This window comes from Nelusetta ayraudi, unplaced genomic scaffold, assembly GCF_046127955.1.
Source record: "Nelusetta ayraudi isolate G7.1 ecotype Tasmania unplaced genomic scaffold, CSIRO-AGI_Nayr_v1 ptg000011l, whole genome shotgun sequence".
NCBI lineage: Eukaryota > Metazoa > Chordata > Actinopteri > Tetraodontiformes > Monacanthidae > Nelusetta > Nelusetta ayraudi.
This window is the reverse complement of record NW_027466061.1, coordinates 13,800,193-13,813,725: the sequence shown is the minus strand read 5'-3', so window position 1 is coordinate 13,813,725 and position 13,533 is coordinate 13,800,193. Positions and strand designations below refer to the sequence as shown.

The 13,533-nt window shown below is 43.0% G+C and overlaps 2 protein-coding genes across 2 annotated transcripts; one reads left to right on the top strand and one right to left on the bottom strand.

Moving 5' to 3' along the window:
* Window positions 1-374: 374 nt before the first annotated feature.
* LOC142885094 (EEIG family member 2-like) lies at window positions 375-7,748 on the bottom strand. The gene is made up of 11 exons (XM_076021222.1): window positions 7,458-7,748; window positions 6,269-6,389; window positions 6,067-6,096; window positions 4,620-4,736; window positions 4,216-4,262; window positions 3,052-3,155; window positions 2,769-2,864; window positions 2,426-2,633; window positions 1,966-2,102; window positions 1,376-1,439; window positions 375-1,130 (listed from the first exon to the last, which is right to left on the bottom strand). The coding sequence occupies exons 1-11, from the start codon at window positions 7,601-7,603 to the stop codon at window positions 1,088-1,090; spliced, it is 1,113 nt and encodes a 370-aa protein (XP_075877337.1). The 5' UTR covers window positions 7,604-7,748; the 3' UTR covers window positions 375-1,087.
* Window positions 7,749-7,958: 210 nt separating this feature from the next.
* Window positions 7,959-13,472, top strand: LOC142885093 (mitochondrial adenyl nucleotide antiporter SLC25A24-like). Its single transcript, XM_076021221.1, has 11 exons — window positions 7,959-8,083; window positions 8,206-8,642; window positions 8,816-8,942; window positions 9,020-9,107; window positions 9,299-9,410; window positions 10,664-10,822; window positions 10,904-11,056; window positions 11,161-11,265; window positions 11,412-11,579; window positions 11,666-11,816; window positions 12,913-13,472. Exons 2-11 carry the CDS (start codon window positions 8,463-8,465, stop codon window positions 13,092-13,094), a joined length of 1,425 nt encoding a protein of 474 aa, XP_075877336.1. The 5' UTR covers window positions 7,959-8,083; window positions 8,206-8,462; the 3' UTR covers window positions 13,095-13,472.
* Window positions 13,473-13,533: the final 61 nt, after the last annotated feature.

The following is a 13,533-nucleotide window of genomic DNA, read 5'->3' as shown; positions in this document are numbered from 1 at the left end:
ATGCCAGCTAAGTTTGAACAATTTAAACTTTAAAGGTTTAAGTAGGCGGAAACACTTTATTAGTGTAGTTTCGCTCGGCATTTTAGTTTGACAGGGTTTATTTCTTAAACCGAAATTTCGTTCTGAGCATTTTTTAGACTTTTTTTTTTGCACATCTTTTGACGTTTAATACGTTTATAAGTTTATTAATTTATCGAATGTAACACTCTTACCCAGTGTGTTTACAATCAAAACTTATGTACAGAAAAAGTTGGGCTTTTTTTGCATAAACTTTTTATTTAGCATTAAATACATCAGCAACATCCTTAAATCATAGTATTTAACTTACAAACATCAAAACATTTACATAGTTTACTTTAAGAACATTTTTTGGAGAAAAAAAATCATTTGAATGATCATATATTCACATGCACACACTATAAGATATATCACAATAAAGGCACCAAATATTAAAAATAATAATATAACTCCTCATTCACAACCAGGTGAGTAGAGGAGCAATGAATGTGCAATGAAATAGCATAACTTTCACACAATTGTTCTGTAGCCAATGTATAACCTGTAGTGAACAGTTCTCTCAGTTTAAGTTTACGTGTGCGGCTTGAGAACAGTGAAAGCACACACACACACACACACACACACACACACACACACACACACACACACACACACACACACACACACACACACACACACACACACACACACACACACACTAGTGTTCTATTTGCCCCAAATTAAAAACTATCTCAAATATGTTTTCAATTACAAGGACAATCTCAAATGGATCCAGTGCCCAAATGAGCGTACAAGATACCAGCATGTGAAAGATAGCAAAAAAGAGAAAAATAGATCAGAACACTTGTCATCTTGGTCACTGAGATCCTTCATAACATGCCCTTCACTTTCACTCCTTCACCACAAGGTGGCTCTCCTCGTGAACTTACTGAAAGTTCAGACAGGGATTGCTAAGAGATGTCAATCTCTTGGAATGAAATGGGAGAAGGTCCGTCGACACTGCTACCACACACTTCCCGCATCAGTGTAATACGGCACCCTTTATGACAGGGGCGAGCTTTCCTGGAGCCTAGCGGCTGATCACCACCTGCTCAAAGGGCCCAGCTGCCACCCTGAAAGAGAAATGCCACAGTGTGTTACATGACTGGAAATGACGGTGGTTATCAGATGTCTGTGGTGCTTAACGTCCTCTTAAAACTAACATAGGAATCATATCATCAGCTTTAAACACAAAATACACGGCAAGACACAATACGATACAAAGAGCAGATTAAAATCCCAATTTGGCATCTGCAGTCAGCTCATTTTGATTGTGGCATGTGGCTCCAACAGTCTACAGTTACATAATCACACCCACCTCGTGTGCTGGCTTCCCAAGGCTGTACTCCCACCAGGTCCCACAAACAAGCTGAGCCCCTCCTCTGCAGACACATACAAACATGCATATTAGCAAAAAGACACTGGCAGGCTTTTAGAAATGGCTCACACTTTCTGATCACCTAAAAAAAAAAAAAAAATAGATGATACGTGGAAGGGAAGCTGTAAAGACAGCTGACAAAGAGGCACCCAGAGAAGCACTTCCTGAGCAAAAGATTGTGCAACAGTTTGCAGTTTACAAATGTGAACTGGTTATAGTCAGATAGCAGTTAATGACTTTGGTCTACAGAGTCTTTGTTAAGTGATCCTAGATTGTGTTTTTGGCCAGGACAAACCCACCATTGATACAATTGATAAGTATATAAAATAAGTGACCAAAAACAATCCTTAAAATGAATGTTAATGTACATACATTTGCTTGACAAAAAGTCCTTTCTTTCAGCATCTGGACAATAAAAACCTCCAGTAACTGAAGACATTGCACTGGTTAATTGCGATTAATCAGTGTTAATCCAATCCCACCATCAGAATGGCAGGGGATTATCCAAGTTTAGGAAGAGATGTACCCACCCTCCGCACTAGAGTCCAAGAAGCCATGACTGAAATCTTGGCTCTGCAGGATTTTCTCTATTATGTCATCAGCATCCACCCTGGTGGCATCAACTCTCTTCAGCTGGTTCTCCATGGAGTTCTGCTTTACTGGATGTCTGGAGGACAAAAGCAACACAAGTGCTAAGTAGCAGTGGCATTACTCACGAGTCTCCCTGGTCATGGCAAAGATTAAACACTAGTCTGTGGAGCCCATGATGGTGCCCTGGTTTGGGACCCACATCTAATAACGTGCATAATAAACTTCACATTAATGAATGAATGTGTATGTTAAATCAAAATGGAAATCAGATTGATCCTTGTGCCCATTAACATCCTTTTGGTCCCAAGATGTCACGTTGCAGAACTAATGCTCTACAGTCTATTTATAAAGCATTTTGTACATGGCGCCGTGTGTGTGTTTAGTTTCTATGTATGTTACCTTGGCACTTTGGCAGGGGTGGCGGGTAGTTCACTTGCAGGCTGACAGGTCGGGAAGACAGTGGGAGTGGTCCTGCTCTCCTTGTCCGCTCTCTCCACCTGCTGGTCACTGGGCTCCAGGATGCTGCCGATGCCTGTTGAGGCAGAATCTCCCGACACGCTGCGTCTGTGACTGAGATCTGTTGAACTGGAGTGGTTGGAGCTGTAGCCTACAGTGTGAAGGAAAGGCAGTCAAAGCTGAGGTTACCTTTTTGATTTGTGAAGAGTGTGTGTGTGTGTGTGTGTGTGTGTGTGTGTGTGTGTGTGTGTGTGTGTGTGTGTGTGTGTGTGTGTGTGTTTGGTACCTGAGATTTTGGACTGCTGACTTGCATGACTTGGGGTTCTGGAGTGACCGTAAGCCACCAGCTCCTCTGGAACTGATACTGACTTTCCAGGAGTTTCTATTGAACATTTGACATGCAAATACACATCAGTCATTCTGTGAGAGAATACCAAGAAAGCTTTTCTTTGAGTAACTCTTGCCTGCTAGGGACAATACTTTGGTATTCTTTTGAAAACCAAACAGGCTAATATTGCCAATGTAAACAGAAAATGCATTTTTAAGAACCGGATTCTATGTTTACATACGAGTGAGCCGAAGGGCTGGGTGCACGTTCCCTCCTTTTCTGTCCTCAAGGAGACGCTCTGACTCAACCTGTGGGATGCCTACAGTCATGGCAGTAGAAGGAGGACTGTGGGGAACAACACAAAATGACATTAGCAGTCTGCAGCACTGATACGTGACTCATTATTCAGTGAAAAACATCTTTCGCAAAATAAATGACATAATATTGCTTCAAGTAATATCACAGTTGAATATTCATCTGCTTCTCAGTGAAAACACCTGGAGGGTCCTTCTCTGTTGAGTAATATTCAAAATGTGCACGTCATGACAAGTTCAAACCGATTCCAGCTCTACTTCTCTGGAGACAGAAAACAAACACGGTTTCACTGGAAACACTTGACAAGGGGTGGCAACCCTGTGAGATCAGGAAACGCATTCCCTAAATGTGGAAAAAACCCCACCAGACAGTAAAAATAACGTCAAGAAAAGACAATAGTGTAAAGCCTTGAGTCATTTTTGTTTGTTTGTTTTTGTAAAAAATGCAAAATGACATTTCTCATTTCTTTGTAGCCGTGATACACCAGTGTTTGCTCCACAGGAAGCAGACGGAAAAGCAACACGAGGCTTGAGGTGAAAAAAAAAAAAAGAGTCATTTGGCGTCATCTTCTCAGTTGTGCAAATCTTCCAAGCACTGTGAGTAACTCTGTGTGGGATGGATGACTAGGCACTGAGCTGACACTATAAGTCTTCTTGGAAGCAGTGGGCGTGGGAATACAATGACAGGGCGTTGGAAGATAAAGGAGCACCGGGACAGCACTCTGTGGTTAATGTGAAATCACAGAGGGCACTTGGTATAAAGTTGGCCAGGAGATGAATGTTACATCATATCTTCGTCTGCACATTACTCCGCAGAGAGAAGGGCTGAGTCCATTGCTCAGATATGAGTGGATCAATGGCGGAGCGAGAACGCTATCAACTCCTTGATGGCACTGCGATAAGGTCAGCATTAAACACAGTGTCCTCACCCTTCACTTTACAGCTAGACTTTTCAAAGAGCACAGACTGTCTCTGCAACCACAAGCCGCCACGTTAAACTAAACAGAACCAATTTGTAAATGTTTCCTCTATAACAAGTTGGTTTTTTTCAGAGCAATTAAGAGATTATGTGGATCAAAATGAAATCTTACGTTTTGAAACACGGGTCTCCAGACATCAGTTGTGTAGTAATGACGACCTGTAAAGGTAAACACAAAGTGAACAGAGTTATGCAAAACATGCTTGGATTGGATTAAATAATGAAGTAAGGATGAAACAGGACTAGTGAAGTGCTTTTGCAATTTGCCTTTCCCCAGGAAGTATGAAGATCACAGACTGGAATGGAAATTCACTCCTTCTATCCAAGCAAGAAATCCCAGCACAGTGAAACTCAACTGACTCTTGTCTTGCAGTAGAATGGCATGAATAGCTTGCAGGTTTATCTACATTCCCCTCAAATGCAATACACTTGTAGCAATTATAATACACAACATTGTAAACTTAAAGCACTGAACGATATGGAACAATCGTGAGGCAATGTAAACCGCAGCCCCACCTTCAGAATAGAGTTGTCCTGTCGGGTGTTCTTTGTGTCGTATCCCTCCAGGAGACACCGACGTGTTGTGTTGCCTGATCCAGCAAACTCAGACAGGTTCAAGTCAGCAAAGCCCAGCTGCATGGGGTCACATTAGAGGAACTCATGTAAACAATCAGATAGGTTCAATACGGGTAGTTGTATGAATATGGAACTTTCACCCGGCTCTGGTGTCATTTTCTAATCCATATAACAAATGAGAGGATGGATTTCACCCAACACACGCCCACAGTAGCCAAATATTACAACAGGATAAAAACATAAGGCGTCCTAATGCTGCTCATGGTATCGTCCAAGTTTCCAGAAGATGTGCTACAGCAACATTAATACTATGTTCTTGGCAAAAATATCCACTAGACACAACACGCACTAGAAGTACAAGTTGAGGTTAGTTTAGTTTTAGTTTTCATTTTTGCACAGTTTAAAAAAGTATACAAAGAAACAAGATAGCAAATTATAAATAGTGCAGGGAGAGGCAAAAACCAAAAAGGCTTATTTGAAGGCTCCACCTAAAGTAACATTAAATCATTTAAAATTTACTAAAGTTATGAGAAACCAATAGACCTCTTCCAACCTTTCCAGCGCTACAATACACCGACACAACTTTACAGCATCACAACAAGCAGCTCTCCATCTCTCTCAGACTATCTATGCACAGCAACTACCCAGAATGTAAACATGACCGGGCAGCTGTGTTGCATTCTTGCATGCACGCACACTCACATGACCACGGCTCCTGCAATGGATATTCTGCCTAAAAACCCCATGTAAACGTTACCATTTTAAATCAAATCTGACGTCCGCATCTTCCGGACACGTGAATGTCACCATGTGTCTGGAATGGCAGCGTGGAGACACGTTATGGTTTTATTTGCTATTGTAGTCTGTGGCTTCTACAGACGTCTATTCTCTCTGCTTAGTTTAGTGGACAGGGACATTTCACCAGAGCATCCATCACCAGGAATGGAGAAGGAAATTGATGACATTTCAGTGCCCGGTTAATTATCCCTTTCAGACAGTGTTTTGAGAGACTACTGTGTTTAGGGTGAAATTAAGCCGTATGAGACCGCTGTGGTGGACTTTCATGTATACCAATGGAGGGACCTCCAGTACACAAGACACAGATTTCTTAATGTTTAAACCATCCTAGTTCTTAGGGGCTTCAAGTTATTGGTTTACGTGCCATGTGTTTGATTTACAGATTATTAAATGAGTAACTAAAACAGGAAACCAGAAACAGTCTGAGAGAATGAACGCATACCTTGTCAAAGTTCTTTAAGGGCATTTGGAGACCACATGTTTACATAGTTGTCTTTTTTTTGGTGTTGATAAGGTGAGGTAACTACGGAAACTTTTCTGCTGTGTTCAAAACAAAGCCCACAACGTGGACTTAAAACACAAGCCTTACCTTTGCAAAAGACTTTCCGCCTTTCACCTCCTAGAGCGACAAAAAAGACAAACACAACACCTGGTTACACCTATTCTTATCACAACCTCAGTCTTGTTGAAACGTTGCATAACTTGGTGTGCCAAATGCCTTTACATGTGTCAGATAGTCGCAAAGTAAAAGTTCTTTTGTCTGTGTGAGGAGGGGGGGGTAAGAGCCGTACCTTTCGTACAGACACTCTGCATATACAGGGGTCCAGCACACCTGTCCCAGCATTGGCACTCATCTTACACATGAAAGTGAATCTCTTCTTCCAGTGCACACAGTTGGCCTGGACTGACTCACTGAAGGAGAACCACAAATAGAAACAAAAACACAGAGACACACTAAATGTTGAAAGAGTAGACAACAAGTTAAAGTCAATGCTAATAAATTTGATACGTATGATTTAGGCATTATTTCTACCAATACTACTTTAGTAGATGCTCTTAGACCAAGAGTTAATAGGATGAAGCCAAACATACTAATAGACAGGTTATTAATCTAGTCTGAAACAAACATATGTTGATTACTAATCTTTCAAAAGTGTTTCCGGATTTAAACACTTTAAACAACGTCACAGGGATAGAAGTTATAATGCATCTGTAATGTGTATATTTTGTGAAACGTCATGCAACACGTAAAGAGTCATACTTAGTGTTTGATATATAACAAGCAAACTTGTGCCTGACAACTTCAAAATGAATTCAATATATATTTGTGTAAATAACATTCCTCATAACCAAATACACCGCCAACACGGATGTATGTGGAGGAAAGTGAGAGCATCACTGAGGTCTCAGCGTGAAAGCAGCGTGTTTACAGCCAAGCTTTCAGAGGAGCACAACAGTTGCCATGGTTCCAAACCGCACAACTCGTGTGCCGTGCTGCCCGTTTTTTCCAGTGTGACTCATTTTTAAAATGCTACACGAGGTTATAATGACAGCTTCTGGGGCGTCCGCCTTACACACACTCTGTTGCTATGGGCCATATTAGTTACATTGTGTTTTTAAATGAACACCCAGGTCAACTGAAAGTACGCAAAATATTCTTTAACCAAATATCCGAAGTACTTCAGCCTCACTGTTCACAGAAACACTGTCACCACATCTGTCTGACACACCATAGGAAGTGTGTCAATGTTAAGACACTTTGCTGGTGAACTAACTGCCTTCATTGACTTACCGAGGTGAAATATTGAAGAGATTGTGCTTACACGTTAAAGACAACGGAAGTAGCAGCGGCATTAAAGCAACGGTGTGGCGGCACGGAGCGCAGTGACGCACTGTGAACACGTTTCTCTCCCCAATGTAAAAGTAGTTTCTCTGAAAGAAGCAGGGAAAGACACGCTAAAAAATAGTGTGACTTCTCACCGGGACGACTCTTCGGCGAAGCCTCCATCGCGCAGTCGAACTTTACAAAAGAGAACTCCGTTGACGAAGGGCACCGACGACAGCTCCTCCAAATCAAAGTCCACCCTGAATTTGAAGCGCTTTTTCTTGCTGAGGAGGAACGACATGTCAGCCCCAAGTGCTGAGCAGGGGAGCCCCGGACTGTGGAAGGAGAGGAGGAGCACACGCCGCCTGACAGCTGACCGCTTGCCCCGCACGGCCACTGCTGCTGTTAGTGCTGGTGGCGTTCAGACACGTTTCAAAGTTCAAATCTCCTCCTTCCCCACCCACTGAACAGAATGGTGACGTAGGGGGAAATTCCGCGGTTTGATTGGACAGCACAAATGTGAGGAAATGAAATAGCAGCTCTCGGCGGATGGCAATTTAGGATCGTCATATAAAGATATTAGAATTAAAGCAAAGACGATGAGTGAGTAACAAGGATAGGAGAAAGATTACGGGAGTGTAAGTCACTGCATGCCCTTTGAGGGATGATGTCGCCCTCTTGCGGTCAGAAGGTGGTACTGCGAGGTGATAATCGTACCTTGTCACGGCAAGATGGGGAGATTAATCTGCCATGAAACGAAACGGACTGACACATTATTGTCGTCGGGGTAAAAGATGACACTGAAGTTATTTCCTAAATAATAATTAGTTGGCTTATGGTTACTGCGGCAGTTTTTTATTTTGACAATTTCACTATTTAACATCGTTTCCTGCTTTTCCGGAGAAACCCTTGGAGTAGAGCTACGTAGCCCCCATCGCTCCGCCCTCGACTGCAGCACTTCTCTCTGAGGAAGCAAAGCGCCTCCTTCGCACGGGGCGACTTGCAAAATTAAACCGCCCAATACACACATTTTCTTCTGTTCTACCCCGGATAACAATTTCAGCCTTCGGATTCTTTCAGCAGGACGTCTCAACCGATCAGTGGAATGGGTCCTAAGATCGCATCCTGACCGCCGACGCTGCTTCCCTGTTAGCGCTACAATGTATCAGAACATACGGAGGTTCTTCCTCCCGACTGCCCGGTGTTGGGATGCCGACAGTGAGAGGTCGTACCAGGACCTGTTTGAGAGGCTCGACACCAACAAAGATGGAAAGGTGGACGTTGCGGAATTGCGTGCAGGCCTCAAAGCGATGGGCATATTCCGCCAAGGCGCCGCACAGGTACAACTTGCGGTGGCCATGAGGGTCCTCCTGTCTGCTGGTGCAGGGAGGAGTTCCAGGACTTGGCCTCTTTAGCGTTTGCGTGGAATTCCCACAGAGCGTGATCGTGTCGCGACTCTAATGCCTCAGAAATGTGAGGTTAACATCCTCTTTTACTGACCTCCCGTTTGCAGAAAATCGTGTCCTCGGGTGATCAAAACAAGGATGGGAGTCTGGACTTCAACGAGTTCTCCAAGTACCTGAAGGACCACGAGAAGAAGCTGCGCCTCACGTTTAAGAGCCTGGACAAAAACGACGATGGTAGGATATAAAACATTCAAATCGTGGTGGTGGGTGTCTCTAAATGCGTGCCTGTAATGCAACGTGCTTGTTTTTAGGGCGTATTGACGCCTCGGAGATCCAGCAGTCTCTTGCAGAGCTGGGTATAGACATCAGCAAAGAGGATTCCCGGAAAATATTGCAGAGGTTTGGCTATCTTCAACTATTTACAGCACGACTATTTTTATTGTCTGTGTCTGGTTTAACTCTGGAGTGCAAATGTCATGGTTTATGATCTCTCTCTCTCTCTCTCTCTCTCTCTCTCTCTCTCTCTCTCTCTCTCTCTCTCTCTCTCTCTCTCACTCTCTCTCACTCCCCCACTCTCTCTGTCTCCTCAGTATGGACATTGATGGGACCATGGTGGTGGACTGGAATGAGTGGAGGGAACACTTCCTGTTCTGTCCAGCCCAGAACCTAGAGGAGATCATCCGCTACTGGAAGCACTCCTCAGTACGGGACACACTCATGTGTTCTTTAGCGGGTTGCTGCATCACTTTGCACTCCTCTTGTGTTGCATGCTATGGATTTTCTCTGCAGTTTTGGCAGCAGATTGGAAAGACTAGACTATCAAACGCAATTAGGTCACAGCATTGCAATCTGTTCCCCTGAGCTCCCTCGTCTAACACCAGTGCAAAAAATAACCTGGCTGGTGGGTTACTACCCCTTCAGCAGAGCACGTTTGAATAAAACTCATAAGTAATCTACTTTTTGCAGTCCTTCCTCTGCATTTGAATAACAGAACTGCTTTGTCACACCACAAGTGTTTACCTGTCGTGCCAGTAGTTAGCAGCCGTGTTTCAGCTAGCAGGGGAGACACAAGCCTTCCTGCACACCCGTAGCCTTGTGTTAAAGTGTCCACGGCTGGCACCACTAGACACCTTGCTGCTTTTGGAACAACATTGGACATGTTTATCTGAAACAGCTAAAGCGTGCGATACAAGGGTTCAGTCGGCTCAGAGATTATAATATCACAAGCACGTCTTGGCAAAGGACAAAGTGCTCAGACTTTTTTTTTTTGTTGCTGTGAACTACTCCTGTAGGTGTGGACCTCACTTCAGGGCCTATTGTTAAGTGCCTAAAGTGTGAAAGAAGCAGTGTTTTTTATTTTTTATTTTTTATTTTTTTTGGGGGGGGGGTTACGTTTAACTTCATTAAAATGCTGCTTTACTTCTAGTGTACAGCTAGAAATTTTGTAAGAATAATTTGAAGAGTCTTGCTACATTGCTGTCAAAAAATAAATGCTTGTAACACGCTTCTCATAGAGGGAAATATATTGTCAACAGTGAATTGATTCTGAAATACTGATGGGGCATTTGCATGTAGCAACAACAAGTCATAGTGTTTGTAGTTTGTCAAGACCTCGTGCAGACTTTGACCCGTATCCTTAAAGTTCTCAAGTCGTCAGTATTTTCTAACAATATGTATGCTAGGCTGCCAGCAAATTCGCAGAGGTGGAAAAAGTCAAACAAATCAGTGGTTTTAGAATTTCAACCAGAATATTTTTTGCAGAAGGCTAAAAACAGAGCGCTGAAAATATGCTATTTTCTGTGTATATCAATAGAGTTTTTTCTGGAATGTTGTTTATCACGCAAGGCTGAAACTCTGAAATATGGGAGAAAAAATAATGTGAAAATGCTTATCACACATGACCTTGTTCATGAAATTGACCTGCATGACTCTGTTGAACCTGTTTTTATCACCAGGTTCTAGACATTGGTGACAGCCTCACCATCCCAGATGAGTTCACAGAGGAGGAGAAGAGCTCAGGTGGTTGGTGGAAGCAGCTGATGGCTGGTGCAGTGGCAGGGGCGGTCTCTCGCACAGGCACCGCCCCCCTGGACAGAATGAAGGTCTTCATGCAGGTGAGATACGTCGTGAACATTGGGTTTGTTTCTGTCTACTTTGGAATGAGCCACAAAGTAAATGGGAGTGTTGTCGTTTAGGTTCATTCGTCTAAAGCCCACCGCATCAGCCTAGTGGGGGGCTTCAAGCAGATGATCATGGAGGGAGGTCTGACGTCACTGTGGAGAGGCAATGGCATCAATGTTTTAAAGATTGCACCTGAGACAGCAATCAAATTCATGGCATATGAGCAAGTGAGGAACCCACAGATGTATCTATGACTTGAAGTACTTGATCGAGTCTCAAAACCAGAGATATAAATTAAATGTTTATTGTCCTGAATTTTTGTTTTCTGTAGTACAAAAAGTTGCTGTCAGACGGCAACAAGGTCAAGACACACCAAAGGTTTTTGGCTGGTTCTCTTGCTGGTGCCACAGCCCAGACAGCCATCTACCCAATGGAGGTGAGACAAGTGCTGCATCACTCTCATCATTAGATAAAAATAGGTCCAGCTCTTTATTATTTTTACCCTGAAAAACTTCAGAAACATCCCCCAAATCAAATAAGTCTCTGCTTTCTTTCTCCTCTTTTGTAAACTCTCTGTGGAAGGTTTTAAAAACAAGACTGACACTGAGGAAGACAGGCCAGTACTCGGGAACGTTTGATTGTGCAAAAAGGATTCTACAGAAAGAGGGTGTCAAGGCCTTCTACAAGGGTTACGTTCCAAATCTAGTGGGCATCATTCCCTACGCTGGAATAGATCTTGCCGTTTACGAGGTATCGAGCCATTAAACAGAACACAAACATTAACGCTGACATGCCAGCGGTCGGATTTCTTCCTTAACTCTCTGTGTGTGCGGCAGAGTCTGAAGAGCGCCTGGCTGTCGTACCACCCCAAAGATTCAGCTAACCCAGGAGTCCTGGTGCTGGTGGGCTGCGGGACGGTTTCCAGCACGTGTGGTCAACTGGCCAGCTATCCACTCGCTCTGGTGCGCACACGGATGCAGGCACAAGGTAAAGATTTGTCATGGCAGGAATCATTTTCTTTTTATTTAGCACTGTAAATGGTTTTAGGATGATAGATGTTGTAGTTTATTTTTCAGTATGCACATGGTTTATTGTTCCTTTAGAAAGAGTATTTGAGTTTCTAATGATCCCATATTAATCTCAATTTCAATCCTGTCACTGAACTCTGTAGAAATTAAAAAAAAGTCAGTCAGTCAGACAGTATCTACCGCTCATCTGAGTCCAGGTCTCAGGGGTAGCATTCTGAGCTGGGATGCCTAAACTTCCCTCTTCCTGGACACTTCCTCTAGCTCTACCCGGGGGACTCCTCCAGTGGGGCTTGCCCTAAGCATCTCCCGAGGGAGACACATGGGTGGAATCCAAAAATGATATCCTGGCCACCTGAGGTGGCTCCTCTTGAGCAGCAGTTTTACTCTGAGCTCAGCCAGGGTGACAGAGCTCCTCGCCCTATCTGTAAGGGAGCTCCCTGTGAAAGGAGCTTATTTCAACCGCTTGTATCCAAGATCTCACCCTTTCAGTTGTGACCCAAAGCTCATGACAATAGGTTGGAATTGAATATAGATGGACTGGGAAATGGAGAGCTTTGCCATTTCGACTCAGCTCCTTCTTCACCACAACGGACCGGTACAATGACCGCTTTACTGCGGCTGCTGCACCGATCTGTCTGTCCATTTCACCCTCCATGGTTTCCTCCACTCGTGAACAAGACCCTGAGATACTTAAACTCCTCCACTTGAGGCAGGATTGCCCCTACAACCTGGAGAGAGCAAACTACCTTTTGTTTCCACTCGAGAACCATTAAAAATGTCCAGAACCTTTTATTTTCTTCAAAACATGTTGAAGTCCAACAAGGCTTCAGTTTCGGCTGGAAGCTAATACCCTGCATTTTTGCGAGTGTGTTCAGAGGGCTTAATATGCGGTTTTATTGACATTATAAAGTCCATAAAACCTTCTTATTTTACCACAAAAACATTCCAGAATGACAAATGCAGATATTAAAAACTGGGTATAATTTGTGACAACTAAGCATTAGCTACATGTTTTCAGATGTTGTAACAGCTCTTTTTTCACTTTTTCTCTACAGCATCTCTGGATGCATCAGACCAGACCTCTATGACTGGTCTGATGAAAAAAATTGTAGCCAAAGATGGCTTTTTTGGACTTTACCGGGGCATCTTGCCAAACTTCATGAAAGTCATTCCTGCCGTCAGCATCAGCTACGTGGTTTACGAGTACATGAAGAACGGCTTGGGAATCTCCAAATGATGCTGGAAGTGGGAAGACAAAAACCAAACTGACTTGAAGAAAAAAGTGACCAAGAAAACAGACGACATGCATACATGCAAGTGTGTCCAGCACCAGCACTATCAGTGGGGAGATAAGTCTATCTCACTGCAGTGGGTTGTCTGTCAACTGGCAAAGCATTTATCAGATGTGAGCAGCATGCTTTCATTTGTGTCTTTAATTTGAAGTATGGTCCCAGAAATTCAACCATTAGGTAAAGCTGCATAAAGTAAAACATACAAAGAAAAAAAAAAAGGTTGTCTTGAATGATTGTCAGAAGTGTTTCCAGACCAAAATAGCAGCTATAGGGAAAATACTGTTGTTTTTTTTTTTTTTTGGTAAGAAAAGTCTATATATATATATATATATATATGTATATATATATATATATATATATATATATATATATATATATATATAT

Coding starts and splice junctions, on each gene's coding strand:
- LOC142885094 (XM_076021222.1), bottom strand. CDS start 7,603: ATGTCGTTCCTCCTCAGCAAGAAAAAGCGCTTCAAATTCAGGGTGGAC. Junction 4,263..4,619: donor AGGACAACTCTATTCTGAAG/GTGGGGCTGCGG, acceptor TTACCTTTACAG/GTCGTCATTACTACACAACT. Junction 2,634..2,768: donor TCAGCAGTCCAAAATCTCAG/GTACCAAACACA, acceptor TTCACACTGTAG/GCTACAGCTCCAACCACTCC.
- LOC142885093 (XM_076021221.1), top strand. CDS start 8,463: ATGTATCAGAACATACGGAGGTTCTTCCTCCCGACTGCCCGGTGTTGG. Junction 9,108..9,298: donor TCCCGGAAAATATTGCAGAG/GTTTGGCTATCT, acceptor CTGTCTCCTCAG/TATGGACATTGATGGGACCA. Junction 11,057..11,160: donor AATTCATGGCATATGAGCAA/GTGAGGAACCCA, acceptor TGTTTTCTGTAG/TACAAAAAGTTGCTGTCAGA.